Source organism: Rattus norvegicus, chromosome 6, assembly GCF_021556685.1.
Source record: "Rattus norvegicus strain SHRSP/BbbUtx chromosome 6, alternate assembly SHRSP_T2T, whole genome shotgun sequence".
Classification (NCBI taxonomy): domain Eukaryota; kingdom Metazoa; phylum Chordata; class Mammalia; order Rodentia; family Muridae; genus Rattus; species Rattus norvegicus.
The window spans coordinates 138,065,236-138,081,389 of NC_141539.1; the positions used below are offsets into that span (position 1 = coordinate 138,065,236).

At 49.3% G+C, this 16,154-nt stretch overlaps 2 protein-coding genes across 16 annotated transcripts in view; one reads left to right on the plus strand and one right to left on the minus strand.

The window, feature by feature from the left end:
• The window catches only part of Brf1 (BRF1 general transcription factor IIIB subunit), a 46,875-nt gene that overhangs the window by 23,013 nt on the left and 7,708 nt on the right, over positions 1 to 16,154 (minus strand). For 4 of the 12 annotated variants that reach the window (XR_015621827.1, XR_015621828.1, XM_087552947.1 and 1 more), the window contains 3 exon segments: positions 12,735 to 12,908; positions 7,481 to 7,512; positions 4,096 to 4,168 (listed from right to left, as the gene is read on the minus strand). Coding sequence is in view for 7 of the 12 variants with exons in the window: in XM_087552947.1 (XP_087409073.1) it covers positions 4,096 to 4,168; positions 7,481 to 7,512; positions 12,735 to 12,908 (279 nt within the window). In the remaining 5 variants the exon portion in view is untranslated. 12 annotated transcript variants of the gene reach the window in all.
• Btbd6 (BTB domain containing 6) lies at positions 706 to 3,198 on the plus strand. 4 transcript variants are annotated; one of them, XM_087554770.1, is made up of 5 exons: positions 706 to 731; positions 895 to 1,201; positions 1,278 to 1,368; positions 1,472 to 1,590; positions 1,739 to 3,198. In XM_087554770.1, the coding sequence occupies exons 2-5, from the start codon at positions 978 to 980 to the stop codon at positions 2,769 to 2,771; spliced, it is 1,467 nt and encodes a 488-aa protein (XP_087410896.1). In that variant the 5' UTR covers positions 706 to 731; positions 895 to 977; the 3' UTR covers positions 2,772 to 3,198.

Here is a 16,154-nt window from a genome sequence, read left to right on the forward strand (position 1 = left end):
TAGTTCTACATGTAACAGTAAACCTTGTTTTCCCAGCCTGTATTACCTTTACTTCTAGGTAAAACCCAAAGAATTGCAATTAGGGTCTGGAAAGGATAACTTGCCTTTCTATGGTCATCACAGCTGGGATATGGAACCCACTCTGGAGTCAGTCCCCCCACTGGCTGGATAAACTGGCAAATAAAACGTAACACATTGGAATAATCAACTTAAAAAGGAAGGTCTACATACAGAGTTTGAAGCCACACAGAGGCACATGAGGTCCGGATTCGTGAAAGAAAAAGAAATTCTGACATACTAAAATGTCTACTGCCCTTGACTTTATGCTTTGTTAAAGAAGCTAGACACACGGGGCTGGGGATTTAGCTCAGTGGTAGAGCGCTTACCTAGGAAGCGCAAGGCCCTGGGTTCGGTCCCCAGCTCCGAAAAAAAGAACAACAACAACAACAACAAAAAAGAAGCTAGACACAAAAGGGGAAGATTAAGCCTTGCGTCTAAGACTCATTTCGTCCACGGAGAAAAGCTGGCTGGGTCAAGTTCTTTTTCAAAACCTGAGCTGTTGGATAAATCTCATTTCAGAGTCAGAACATGCTACTACACAATCCACCCTTAAACCTAGGCACCCGGGCGGGGCTTCAGCACTCCCTCCCCTCCCCCGGGGGGCGGGGCCCTGGAACGAGGAGCCGCGTCTCGACGCACAGTGACGAGAGACGCCGGCGCCACAGCAAAGGGTACGGGCGGGACGGCGCCCCCTGCGGCCCGGCCGCGGGCTCGGTGCGGGGTGTGGGGTGCGGGTGGGCGGCGGGCAGGGCCAGCGCGGCCCCATGCTGCTGCCGCTCGCCTGCCTGCATGGGCGGGTGGCGCAGTGCCTAACCTCCCTGCTGGTGCTCGCAGAGCCGCTTCCCAGGCCCCGTCGCGGGGCGAAGGCGCGCGGCGCAGTACTGACCAGTGCGGAGGCCGCCCCGGCAGGAGCGAAGATGGCCGCGGAACTGTACCCGCCTGCCGGTGCCTCTGCAGCTACTGCCACCGACATCGCCAACAGCAACGCGGCGGGCGCGGCCGAAAGCACGAAGGTTGGCCTTTGCTGCCCACCCTGCCTGGCGCCCGCCCCGCTGCCACCCTTGCCCGCGCCGCCCTTGCCAGACAACAACAATCCCGAGAGCCCCAACTGGCAGTCATTCCACCCTACGCTGCGCGAGAGGTGAGCCGCCGCCCGCCCCCGGGCCTTGGAGCCTGGGCGCGCGCCGTTCCAGCCCGTGTGCCTCTGCCCTTTGCAGGAATGCGCTCATGTTCAACAACGAGCTGATGGCCGACGTCCATTTCATCGTGGGGGCCCTGGGGGCAGCCAGGCGTGTGCCCGCCCACAAGGTGGGTAGAGGCGCAGCCCTGTCCCCTGGTGAGCCTGGCTAGGGGCGTCTCCCTGGGCCTTCTTTACTGCCCTGTTGCTCAGGTGGTTTTCTTTCATCCACAGTATGTCTTAGCTGTCGGCAGCTCGGTCTTCTATGCTATGTTCTACGGGGATCTTGCAGAAGTCAAGTCCGAAATCCACATTCCTGATGTGGAGCCTGCTGCCTTCCTGGTCTTGTTAAAGTAAGTGCTGTGCTCTGGGTCTGGAAGGATGGGGTGGTTACCTTCCAATGTTCCCCTTCATGTTTGCTACAACCCAAGAGGTTGTGCAGGGGAGCCCATGAGCTCCTCAGCCCTTGCAGCTCCCCAGGAGAGTCCCTGCCTTACCCAGGTACATGTACAGCGATGAGATTGATCTGGAGGCCGACACAGTGCTTGCCACTCTGTATGCTGCTAAGAAGTACATTGTGCCTGCCCTAGCCAAGGCCTGTGTCAACTTTCTGGAAACAAGTCTGGAAGCCAAAAACGCCTGTGTCCTGCTGTCCCAGAGCCGACTGTTTGAGGAGCCTGAACTGACCCAGCGATGCTGGGAAGTCATTGATGCACAGGCTGAAATGGCCCTGAGGTCTGAAGGCTTCTGTGAAATTGACCGGCAGACACTGGAGATCATTGTGACCAGGGAGGCCCTCAATACCAAGGAGGCTGTGGTCTTCGAGGCTGTCCTGAACTGGGCTGAAGCAGAGTGCAAGAGACAGGGCCTCCCAGTCACTCCTCATAACAAGAGGCATGTTTTGGGACGAGCCCTCTACTTGGTTCGAATTCCAACTATGACACTAGAGGAGTTTGCTAATGGTCCTGCCCAGTCAGATATCCTGACTTTAGAAGAGACCCACAACATCTTCCTTTGGTACACTGCTGCCAAAAAACCCCCCCTTGACTTCCCCCTGACCAAGAGGAAGGGCCTTGTTCCACAGAGGTGCCACCGCTTCCAGTCTTCTGCCTACCGAAGTAACCAGTGGAGGTACCGTGGGCGCTGTGACAGCATCCAGTTTGCAGTGGACAGAAGGGTGTTCATTGCTGGGCTGGGCTTATATGGGTCCAGTTCTGGGAAGGCTGAGTACAGCGTGAAGATTGAACTCAAGCGGCTAGGGATGGTCCTGGCTCAGAACCTCACCAAGTTTGTTTCAGATGGATCCAGCAACACATTCCCTGTCTGGTTTGAGCACCCAGTCCAGGTGGAGCAGGACACCTTCTACACTGCCAGTGCTGTCCTGGATGGCAGTGAGCTCAGCTACTTTGGGCAAGAAGGAATGACAGAGGTGCAGTGTGGAAAGGTGGCCTTCCAGTTCCAGTGCTCCTCGGACAGTACCAATGGAACTGGAGTTCAGGGTGGACAGATTCCAGAGCTCATCTTCTATGCCTGAGGCCTAAGGATTGGAGTGGCTGCCACCAGGCTCTTCTTCCATGGAGTCCACCCAGTAAGTGCAGTGGAGGTGCAGGACACTGTCAACTGCTTTACTGCTACCATTAAAGGTTTGGCTTACTATATCAGCCACAGTGTGAAACTTGACTTTTCCCAGCCAGAGCCTGGGAACTGAACTGCCAATGTCCGCTGACCCTAGATGGCATTCCACAGGTGGAAGACAGACTTGGGTCCAAGGTAGTCCCAGATCCCTGCCCAGTGATACCCAAGCTTCAGGACCCTTGGATTTTCCTCCCTCTTTTGGATTCTAAGTGGTTCCAGCCTATATTGAGGTCTCCCATTCAAGCCACAGATTGCTGAAAAGTCACTTAAAATAGTTGCATCCTATTTAAGTGAATTTTCGTAATAAAGGTTTCACAGAACAAGAACCACATGTAGATACATGACTGTAGGAGTTAACTGGGGTGCTCTTTCTTCCTCTCTCCCTCTCCCTCTCAATTCTACTGAAAAGAACATCTTGTCTGTATGAGTTTCCAGTGCAGAGCTGTTAAAATTAAACTGTATCTTAGGGGAGCTCCTCTATTCCCAAGATGCCTGTGGCTTCTGGGCTGTCTTCTCAAGGGCTGTAGAACTCTGCAGAAGGGCATTTCATTCATTAAAAGTGCCTCAGGTCTATTATAGGAGTCAGATTTAAAGAGTGGGCTGTGTGCTCTGCTGCCTGCTTGCTGTGAGCTGCTCTGTGTGGGTAAAGCAGGATCTCTAGGACCCAAGCCTCCATCCTCTCTTGCCATTGTTTTGTCCTGGAAAAGCAGATGACCTTCCAAGGCAGGGCAAATACTCTGAGGAGACAGTATGCACTTTAGCCCAGTGTGCCAAACACTAGAACCTTGTGCTCGTTAGGACTCAAACCTTTACTCCCAGACTCTGCTCTAGCCCTGTGCAGTACCTCTTTACCATGAGTTGATGGTTCAGAAACCATAAACCCCATCTTTGTGTATGGCAAGGACCATAGCTAGAGGGCTCCTGTTCTTGGAGCTTCCCTCAGTTGTGAGGAGGCCCTGCCTTTCTCAAAGCTCCTGCTTCAGACAGTACAGGTTCCTAACATGAAGCACTATCTATGCTCTTTTTCTCTTTGTGTACTGGGCCACATGTGACAGCCATTGGTAGTAGGCCTTCTGAGTCTGTACCAGAAGTAAAACCCTACTGGCTGTATTTACCACAAAGTTTAGGAGACTCCTCTTTACCTCTGGTGTTCTGTACTTTGACCTCATGTCCTCTACTTTGAGAACCTTAGCATGTTAGTTTCCTACCTGAGCCCAACCTACCTATAGCTGGTGCGTTGATGCAAAGCTCCCTCGCCAAGAGCAGGAAGGTCTTTCCCAGCACATACACGTTAACCTATGGCAAGAGAACACGGGAATCAGGATTCAAGAAAACATTTGCTGCTTTTTCCTTTCTTTTTAAATAACTTCTGTTGTTTGTTCAAGACAGGGTTTCTCTGGGTAGCCCTGGCTGCCCTGGATCAGGCTGGCCTCTAACCCAGAGATCCGTCTGCCTCTACACCTCCTGTCTGCTGGGTAAACACGCGCGAGCACCACCACAGCCAACTCAGCTGCTGTTTTCTCAAAGTGCCTGTTTCACTGTTCAGTCTTCACAGAACCCATTGCCACAGACCCCTGCTAGGCTATGGCCTACCTCCTTCTTATATGGCTGCCCAGGCTCCCCTAATCTCTTCAATGTTGCTTAGGAAAGTCGTGGGCATCCACTAGAGTATGGTAGGTAATGCAGTAGAGTTATACTTAATTCTGAACCAGTACAAGACTGGTGCACAACACAGTGGCCACTCTTCCTCTACCTTATGGTCCCAGGGGTCTGTTTCTGGCTGGAATCCCAATTGTTTCCTCCAGTACCCTCACCTCAAGTCCTTATCTGCCATGAAGCCTCCTGCCCAGATTGGGCCACCTGCCATAGCTCTCTTCTCTGCCACAGGAGGTAAGTAGTGGCAGTAAGTCCATCCTAGAAGGGATGTCGCAAGGGTTGTAGTGGTAGGAGCGCCATCAGTTGTCAGGGAATCAAAGGTTTATCCAGTGTACAGAACCCCTGACATGCAGTTCAGTATATCAATGCAACACTAGATTGACCTGGGACAGTCAGGCCTGCCCCAACCCTAAGAGGCCTCTCCCATCCTCAGCTCCCTGAAAATCCCACTACACTCAGGCTAGACCACTCCTGGGATTCCTGGGCCTTACAGATGTGACTGGTCTAGCCTTCTGCCTCTGGCCTCCTGAAAGAAGTTCCTTACCTGATCAGTCCCAGCCCATGGGCCTTTGCTAAGCCTCGTTTCCTGGAATGATGGTGATACCCAATAGATGTTTGCAAGACACAGTCTAAGGGATGATACACAACGGTGTCTTCATTTACATGCAGGACTAAAGGGGAGGGTTTGTGACCTGTCAGCTTAATGAGTCAACCCAGCTGAGAAGGCCCGGTTTAGCCACCATAGCCAGTCAGCAGCGGGTTGGTCACCGTCCACCCTGGCTGGACACAGGTACTGTCTTCCTGAGGTCGTCACAAGGACTGGTGGCTTACAGAGCACTTTCTAAAGTTACCTTCCTGAAGACTCAAGAGTTGTCTACAAAACTATGGTATTCGTGACAACATGGCCTATGTGAATATACATATAAATGGTATGTAAGCATGCAGGAATGTGTGATGTAAGTACATGCGTGTGATGTTAAGCATGTGGTATGTAGTCTGTGTTCAAGTATGCAAGTAAAGTGTGCTCCCACTTTTCCTGAGCATCCTCTCAGGCTCCTCTAGATATCCAGGCACCGACAGACATGGTTCTCAGTGCGACCTGAATACTACAAGAGTTCTCTCAGTACACTTCAGGTATAAATTCAAATTTAATACCACGTCCAGGGGTCAGAGCGAGTGCTCAATGGCAAAGAGCACATGCTTCTCTTGCAGAGGCCTCGGGTTTGGTTCCCTGCACTCCCATGCTGGCTCACAACCGTTTGTACCTCCAGCTCCATAGGGTCCAACACTCTCTTCTGTCCTCTGTGAGTACCAGGTACGCAGGAGGTCCACACACATACATGGGCAGATGCTCATACAAATAACAATATTTAGAAATGCTTTCTAGAGAGGGCTTGGTGCGCCCTGACCTGGCTTCCAGGCACTGACATTACTTTACACAGTGCCACACTGGCAGCACATTCTGGGCTGTGGGTGAAAGCCGCCTGCCCTTGCCAGAGGTGGAACCAGGCAAAGGGAGGGTTTACATACAGGGTCTTTGCCACCTCTGCTTTCACTTACTTCTTCAAAGCAGCCAGCCCCATTAGAGCCTTCATGGACATGGGTGTGCACCGCATGCACATCAGAGCAAAACTGTCCGTCTGTCTTTAGGTCAGGCAAGGCCTGGCACCCAGGGCAGGGACAACCTTTCATGGTCCTCCCCTGCAGTCTCCCTCAGACCCCATTTTGCCAGTAGAGAGTAGTCTGTAGTCACCCTTGGCTGCACAGCTGGCCAGACCTCAGCCCTTCCTGGTGGCATGCCATCCTCTGTCCTGACAGACTGGACTCTTTTCCCATTTCTGAAGCTGTAAGCCAAAGCAGACTGACTAAGTAACCTCTGTTTTCCTCTAAGAGGTGTCCAAGCTACTGCTGGAAATGCTGGCCCCGGCTCCGGCCCCCATCTTTCCTGGGAGGCTGGACATAGTCATGTGAGCATGCTTTGAACTGAGCACAACACATTCTAAGGTGGAGTCAGTGGATTATCACAATTTCAACAGGTTATTTTTAGCTTGAACAAAAAAAATTTTTTTTCTGTAATAGCTGCTGAGAGATGCCATTCATAAAGACAGCTGGAAGGACAGAAATACAAGGCACCCTCTGACTGGAATCTAAACTTAGTCCCTTTGTGGGCACTGATGCATAAGCAAACAGAAGCAAGAATCAGGCCTATCGGCTCTCAGACCCCTGGCAGGTACCCAGATCAGGATTTCCCTTCAGGGCAAAACTTTCAGGCATTCTACTTCCTACTCCACAGTATCTGAGTGAACCTCACAGCCTCACTCTCTCAGGGTGTGGCCTGGAGACTGCCATCTGGCACAGCACCATCAGTGGGTGACAGTGCACTCTTGATGTCTTGCCCGCCCTCCTTCACCGCCTAGGAGGTCCCTCGCTGCAGCCTGCCATGATGTTCAGTTATTTAGAAGTGAGCAGTGCACCGTCACTTAGTCCCGCGCTTCAGAGGCAAGCACATCTCTCGTTCCCAGCCAACCAGGGCTACATGAGACCTGGTACTGCACAAACACAAGCAGTGCAACAAAAACCCACGTTATCTGGATCCAGAAAAGTCATGACCCTACAGACAGCGCTTATAAGGATTCTCCATAGTCTGAAATGCATGCATGGGCCCAATACTCCCTTTTTAAAAAGAATTCCCTTTACCTTGGACTAAGTTTTCCAAGAGTTTCCCCAAGCAGTTCTAAGGCTGAGACACCAGGCTCTAGACAATGCTGTGCTTGTGAGCGGCCCTCTCCTGCTGGGTCCCAAGCTCTGCCACACAAAACTCATCACCCTCAACACGAAGGCTGCCTGCTGTACGGCAGGCAGCACAGACTGACTTCCAGGTGTGTGGAAGCATAGGCTATGCCTCTGTAATGCCCTCCGGCCAGGAAAGACTTAAGAAGGAGAGAGATCTACCTGGAGCAGGTCGCTGAGGTCGAGGAGCATGTCTGCAGCTGGAGTTAAGGAGTGTTTGCATGGAGGCCACCAGGGCTGCATACCCAAGTGCAGGACCTCATCTGTCCAGTCCAAGCTCATCACGTGCCCAGTCCCTCATTGAAAGGCAGAGGGAGACCTCTCAGAATCTACCTCAAGGACAGAAAGCTACAAGAAGGAGTGGAGAACAGGGTCAGGGAAATGAGAAACGGATCTTTAGCTGTCTACTGCACAATGTCCTCCTCAGGATATGATCTACAGACACTAACTGGCCTCAAAGCCAAACAGAACAGATGCTGTGGGCAGTTTCTAATGACTCAGGGAACTGCTGCTGTCCTGTTGTCCATCTCCACTGGGCTGGTCCTAGCTGCACCTGCAACCACCATACACCTCAGACAACAGAATATCAACATAGCATGGCACTGCCAACATGCTGCCTCAAAAGCTCGGCCTTGAGGACTGAGCCTCCTCTCACCAGTCATCTGTTCAGTCGATACTGGTTCATCTGCTGCCAAGGTCAGCTGTTAGCTGAGGTAGGAAAGCTGGTATCACTGCCCTTCTACTCCCAAGGGCATCGGAGCTCTGCAGAGCAAAGGCAGGAACACAGCAGTCCAGTACTTACACACCTAGCCAGAAGTACAGAATTTGAAAGTCAATGATCGGGCTGGGGATTTAGCTCAGTGGTAGAGCGCTTACCTAGGAAGCGCAAGGCCCTGGGTTCGGTCCCCAGCTCCGAAAAAAAGAACAAAAAAAAAAAAAAAAAAAAAAAAAAAAAAGAAAGTCAATGATCTTTCAACAACCAGATTGAGGTATCAAGTTGCCCAAAGAAAAGGCAGCCACTTGAAGTGAGTCTACCCAGTGTGCACAGGATCCTTTAAGGCAGCAGCCAACCTGAGCAGCCCCAGTGCTGAGGCTGTGGGCCACAAGGCTACCAATAGGAACACTGGCAGAGAGCTAAGTCCTTGTGATGGAAAAGCACCGTGAAGCAAGCAGCTAAGCACTCTAGAGTCCTTAGAGACCAGGACGCCCTGTGCCCAGGCTGCTGCACAACTAGCCTTGCCTGCCTCAGGCAGGGAAAAACACTTAATGTCTCTTTGATTTCCCGATAAACACTCAACAAAACAAAATAAACACCCAAGTGTGAAAATGAAGGAAGGGGAGAAACAACCAGAAGAGACCAAACTACTGGGCTTGAGAGACTCATACACATCTAGGATGCGATGAAGAATAGCACCAAGAGAAGGAACTCCACAAAGGGGAGGAAACCTACTGATTTCCACACATGAGCCTCGGCACCCATGTGCATGCCCATGCTCACAAGCACATGAAAGTAGTAATAACTTAAAAAATTGTCATTATTACTTTTTGGAAAAGAAGATGACTTATACTTAGATAAAACTTGCTTTAATTTTGAAAAATATTCAGAATGGTTCTGAAAACAGCATCTGAGGTCTCATAAAGTAAGTTAACGTAACCTTTAATAGTAACCTTTCTTTTACTATACAATTAAATGCTCAGCTAAAAATTATATTCATTAAGCTTTAGTGATTTTTTTTTTAAATATATGTGATGAGCACTCTGTCACTGTCTTCACACACACCAGAAGAGGGCATTACAGATGGTTGTGAGTCACCATGTGGTTGCTGGGATTTGAACTCAGGACCTCTGGAAGAGCAGTCAGTGCTCTTAACTGCTGAGCCATCTCTCCAGTCCTTCAGTGATCTTTTTAGAGAAACCCTTAGGGGAGGGAAGGGGCTGGAGAAACAGCTTAGCAGTTAAAAGCACGAGCTGCTCTTGCAGAGGATCTGAGTTCTATTCCTAGCACACATGGCGTGGTTGCTAACAACTGTGTAACTTCTGTTGCAGGGAATCTGATGCCCTCTTCTGACTTCTCCTGGACTTCACTCACATAGACAGCACACATACACATAAATTTCCTCTATAACCTGGCTGTCCTGGAACTCATTATGAAGACAAGGCTAAATTAAAAACTCACATAGCGGGGTTGGGGATTTAGCTCAGTGGTAGAGCACTTGCCTAGCAAGCGCAAGGCCCTGGGTTCAGTCCCCAGCTTCGAAAAAAAACAAAAACAAAAACAAAAACAAAAACTCACATAGCTACCTACTTCTGCCACCAACCCTGGTTTAAATTAAATCCCCAAAAAGGGCATGATCTACATAGTGAGCTCCAGGACAGCTAGAGCTACAGAGTTAAGACCCTGTCTCAAAATAATCAGACAAGCGAGGCATTGTGGCACGTGCCTTTAATTCAACTCTCAGGATGCAGGAGGATCTCTGAGTTTGAGGCCAGCCTGGTCTACAAAGTGTGTTCCAGAGCTACACAGAGATATTGTATCATGAAAAAGAAAAAAAAAAAAAAAAAAAAAAAAGACAGACAATAGGTATCTTTTGGCAAACTGCTTAAGCCCACTGTCCTGAGGAGTGACGGGTAGTGGTTGATGCCCCGGCAGACTTGGATCAGGGAGTCTAGGAGAGTTTGTCCATCATTTTCAGCAAACCATATAATTGGACACCCAGAACTTTTAAGGTGGAAGGAAGGGAGGGAGGGAGGGAGGGAGGGAAGGAGGGAGGGAGGGAGGAAATCCTGAACACTGCTTCAGGCCTACAGATCTTGTTGCTGACATAACTGCACAAGATCTATCCATAGCACATGGCTAAGAGGCCTCTCCAGTGTAGTTGAGGATGCACGCAGAAGCCAGTCAGCTCTGGAATAGACCCTGGGCAGGTCAGTACTGCCACACAGAACCATGTAGACTCCTTGGCCTTCTCCCCCTGGGTATCAGCTGTAAGTGTGGGTTCCTGGTTTAGATCCACGGCCTGGGACCCCTCTGAGGTCACTGGTCACATGTAAATCTACTGTAACAGCTTGAGTTTTCCACATAAAGACAGCTGCAAGCAAAATCATCCTCTTCCATGAATGTATCTCACACAAATCCTACAGTATCAAATCTGGACATATAACTCAAATCTCCTGACAAAAGCAGTTCTCCTTGTATCTGACAATTCTACCATTACATCTAGCTGCTGCCTGAAATAGGTCAGGCCCTTCCCAGCCTTGCTACCCCCACAACCTTCCTCTACCCTATGAAGAGAATTTAGCCCTGGCTCCTACACAGACTCAGTAGGTCTCAGTCCCCCTAGGGGTCAGGGATTAGAGGTGCAGGCTGGCAGGCCTGAAGCAAGGTTCCTGAGTGAAAGGCCCCAGCATAACCTGCTTTCTGGGTCATAGAAGACACAATTTTGAGATGGGCAAGATGGCGAAAATGAGTTTGAGTATATAATAAGCCCTGTCCTTCTTCATGGGACATCTTGTGATTGGTCCCACACCCAGGATTCCACTTTTGCTAGTGGGTTAATAGAATGACAAGAGAATCGCAAAGGGGCCTCAGCATCATGACCCAGCACAGGACTCTTCCAAGTACCACCTAAGGAAATCGCTAAGGGCTGGGATGGGGGAATGCCAGGCATCCCACAGGCAGCATGGATGAGACAGAGGAGATAAATGCCTACAAGCACAGATGCCTGTGCATTGCCACATAAGAAAAGAATGTCAGGACCACTAGGCCACAACAGGCCAACAGAGGGAACTGACCTAAGAGCCCAAGCACCACAGCACCACTTCCCAGGAAGCCGGGAGATGACATCTGCACAGAAACACATGAAGCACATAAAGTGCACTAAGAAGAAACAGGAGAGAAAAGTTAGACAACTCTGAGCTTGGGGAGATTCTCAGTATGTAAAGTGGCTGCTACACAAGCATGAGGACCCAAGTTCAGAACCCCAGTACTTACATAGAAGCAGGGTGTGGACGTGAACATCTGCAGCCCCAGCACTGGAGGGCATGAGTGGAGAGCACATCCTGGGCCTGCTCAACAGCTATCCAGACAAAATGACAAACTTCAGTCAAATACTCTGACTCAAAAATGAAGTGGAGAGGCCACGGCGACGACTCTGACTAAAGGTGCTCCACCAAACCGGACAACCTGAATTTGGTTCCTGGGACTTAAACAGTACAAGAGGAGAACTGACTCTCTTAAGTGGTCCTCTTAACCTGACATGTAGCTGTATGTGTAGCATGTGTGTGCCACACACCCCAATCAAAAATAAAAGGACTATGTTGAAAAATAAAAGTCTGGGAACTATCTCAAGTCAAAAGGGTGAGTAGATGGATAGGAAAGAAGCAAAGGTTACCTAACAAACAGGTGGGACAGGCAGAGGAAAAGGTGACCTAAGGCAGGTTCAAGGTGGGAAGTGGCCAGAAGGAGGGACCTACTGGAGAGAAGACGCCTGGTGTTTACAGACAGACCAAGGTCGCTGGAATGAGGAGAGAGTAACGGTAAGCAGTATGTGTGTAACAGGAACGATGGCTGGTGGTGCCAGAGGAGCCAGGCAGTACTAAAGGGTGAAGGATGGATCCCTGGTGTATGAGCACCAGGTGTATGAGCACCAGGTGTATGAGCACCTGGTGTATGAGCACCTGGTGTATGAGCACCTGGTGTATAAGCACGCCTGTAGAGCTTAGCGCTAGTCTGCCTGGGGAGTGCATGGGAGAAGCAGACCTGAAACAGAGCTGCAAAGGAAAGAGGCAAATCCAGAAGTCATGCACTATCCTCTTCTGCTGCTGCTGCCAAAAGTGACAGGGACTTAAGAGGCTAGCCCCACTACCCACTTTGGCAGCACTGCTAGTTTGAATAAAAATGGCTCCACAGACTCACAGGGAGTGGTATTATTAGAGGTGTGGCCTTTTTGAAGGAAGTTTGTCACTAGGGGCAGTTTCAGCAGCTCCAACTAGACCCAGTGTCACTCTCTTCCTGGTGACAACTGATCCAGTCTCTGTTCCTTCTCTAGCACCATGTCTGCCTGAATGCTGCCATGCTCCCCACCATGATGATAGTGGATCAAACCTTTAAACCATAACCCAGGCCCAATTAAATGTTTTCCCTTATAAGAGTTGCTTGGGGGGTTGTGGATTTAGCTCAGTGGTAGAGCGCTTGCCTAGCAAGCGCAAGGCCCTGGGTTCGGTCCCCAGCTCCACAAAAAAAAAAAAAAAAAAAGAGTAGCTTGGTCATGGTGTCTCTTCTCCAACTGAAACAGCAGCTTAGAGACAGAGCCCTCATCAGCTGGGATGAGACATCCAATAGGGACCTGTTGGCAGCATCAACACCAATTCCTACAACTCCTATGTCAGCATTTGAGAATCATCCAACAAAGGATACGAGGTGTGCCTTCCGTTCGGCAAACCAAGTAGAGGCAGGCAGCAATCACATGGGCCATTTTCCGTCCTCGGGTAAGATGCTTGCTTACAGCCATCTTGAAGAAGTTGAAGGCTGTGTCCAGGCAGTGCTGGTTCAGTTGCAACTGGCTCCCCAGGTGGTGGATGTGGCGCCGCCCTGTGACAAAATACAAAATGCCTGTTGGTCGCAACTTTCAATTTAAAATTAAGTATCACAGGTCTACCTTACAAAGTAAGACTTGAGCAAAGCCTGTTAGTGCAAACATATAACTTCACTCAGTTTAGAGACTGAGGCAGGAGGACCACTATTTCAAGACTAGCCTGGGCCAGGCATGACAAATGCCTTTAATCCCAGCAGAGGCAGGCAGATCTCTGTGAGTGCAAGTCAGCTTGGTCTGCAAGTGAGTTCTAGGACAACCAGTGTTACTTAGCGACTCTGTTTCAAAGGAACAAACCCTGGGCTACAGAATGAGTTCAAAGCCAGCCTGGAAAACTTGTTGAGTTTAAAAAGTCAAACTAGGGACCAGAGAGATGTCTCAGAGACTAAGAGTACTGGCTGTTCTTCCGTACAACTTGGATTCGATTTCCAGCACCCACACGGTACACAGACATACACAGAAGAAAAAAAAAAAAATTACACATATAAAGTAAGGATCTTTTTTTAAGTAAAATGAAGTTTGGAGATGGAGCTCAATGGTAAAGGACTTGCTTAGAACATACGGGGTATTAGGTTTAATACTCAGTAATCCAAAAATCAGACAGACAAACAGACAGAAGTGATAGATTATCTTTACCCTAAGCTTTTAATTTAGTCTGTACATTCCAATCAGTTTTCATTATGAATGCCAAAATCTTAGTTTCCTGGTTTCTTACACCATAAAACCCTGTTCCTGAATCACTGCATTTTGGCTTAGAGCAATCCACAGTGGTGGCAGCTCTTCTAGAGATTCCGAGGCCTGGGGTGTCTGGCAGGAATGGGTCTCCCACAGCCCAAGACTCATACTTTACAGAAAGGCTTCTCTACCTAGTCCAGGCCTGGATAACCCCTAGCCAAGCTTCCCTCAAGAGCCAGCTTCTTGGCTAGACAAGTGGAGAGCGTAACGAACTGTTCCTGCATACCTGCAGAAGGAGCAGCAATGGCAAAGTCAAGCACACCACCAGGGGATCTGAGAGTCCCAGGCCTTCTAGGGACTGCGGAAGCTCCTGCTGCCAGGAGGCTGTGTCTGTAGTCACTGGGAGACTCCAGGTCTCTGCCTACATGTGCAAATACAGAGCAGCCACCCCAAAGCCCAGCAGTGTAGATCTAAGAGAGAGCTGCTGATACCAACTCTCAGGGCAGACCAATGGGTAGGCACCAGAGATTGAGAGATACAAGATATATCCTAGGACATGCATAGGACATGTAGATGGTAAGGACTGTCACAAACATGTCTAGTCCTACTGGCATCTTCAGGACCTCAATGCACTCCTCTGACACTGTAGGCAACCTCCACCTCATCCATAAATGTTAAATACTGGTTTCTCTGATTCTCTGATAAGAACTGAAGGCTAGCACACTACTCATGGCCAACAGTAACAATGACACGTTTCAGGGCATGACCGACATGCCTGACCAACTGCACAAGACTCAGCTCCTCTTTCTCATCAGCACAGTAACATGCCAGAGGCAGCAAAGGCAGTTCTGGGCCCAGAAACTGACACCAACAACCTGCAGACAGCAGACTACACTGAGCTGGAACCTGTGACCAATTAGTGTTTGGAAAATTCCATAATTAAGGCAAGATAGGGTCTTCTTTAGGGTCCCCTGCTCAAGGCTAGACCAATTCTAAAGCCCTACCCCCAGGCTAGGGTTTGCCAGCATCCCACAAACAGAATCCATATGATCACTGTAGTTGGTACTAAGCAGCAAGTGACACACTTAATGACAGCATTCCTAAGAGCAAACACTGATCCTTTCACACAGATAAGCAATGAACCAAGCCTCCCTAGTCTCAGCAATTCTGGGAGCCTAGGAACATATGACCAAAGATGAAGCCCAGCTTTGAGAATAAGTGCAAAGAACAGTGGGAAGCGAGGACCAGTAACGTCTGCTCATAGCATGTGTGGTTGCTACAATAAGAAACTCAATACAAGTTCGCAGTTTTTAGGTCAACATATTAAGTTCCTATAATTTGATCTACAGATTCAATGTAATCCTAACCAGAATCTGGGCAGATTTCCCTTAGAAAAATTAACAAAATAACTCCAAAATGAAACTCTGAAGACTCAAATCAATGAAAAAAAACCCCAGAAGACTCAGTGCATTCAAGTAACCATAACCCCACAATGAGCTACAGACTACAATCCCCTCAAAAATCCCAGCTGATTGCCTGGCAGAAATTGGAGACAAACAGACTCTAAGTTCATACTGAAATTATGGAATATGGTGATGTAGGCCTTGTAAGCCCAGCACTGGGTAAGGCAAAGGGGATTGTGAGCTTTAGGCTAGCCTGGGCTACACAAAGGGGATCATGAGCTTTAGGCTAGCCTGGACTATACAAAGCAAGACTGCTCAAAAAATGGAAGGAAGTAAGCAACACAGATCAAGTCAGAAGATGTAGAAGATTCAGCACAGCACTCCAAAGAAAGAATTCTTAGAAAGGATACACACTTCCTAATCTCAAACTTACCACAAGGCTAGGAATCAAACAAAAGCACAGCATACACAGACCAGCAGAACAGAACAGAGAGGGTCTGGAAATGATTCTCAACAAGGGAGGGTGCCAACTGGGAAAATCCAATCTTGTCCACACAAACACTGGGAATGTACATGAGATGAAGCTGGGGAGCTGGAGAGATGGCTTAGTGGTTAAGAGCATTGACTGCTCTTCCAGAGGTCCTGAGTTCAATTCCCAGCAACCACATGGTGGCTCACAACCATCTGTAATGAGACCTGATGCCCTCTTCTGGTGTGCATGAAGACAGCTACAGTGTATACATATACATATACATACATACACACGCACACACACATATATATATATCATATATATATATATATATCACACACACACACACACACACACAGAGGGAGGGAGGGAGGGAGGGAGGGAGGGAGGGAGGGAGGGAGGGAGGGAGGGAGGGAGGGTGATAATTCTTTTTTTTTTCCCCCCTGGAGCTGGGGACCGAACCCAGAGAGTGATAATTCTTTAACAGGAAACTCAGATGATCAACCCCAGAGAACAGAAGATCAGAAGATATAAGCAACAATTTGGGGAGCAGGGTATTTGGGGAGCAGGATGTGTGGTACATGTGTGTATGTGGTGTGTGTGTGTGTGGTGTGTGTGTGAGTGGTGTGTGTGGTGTGTGTGTGATGCATGTGGGGGTGGGGTGGGAGGGGTGTGTGTGTGTGTGTGTGTGTGTG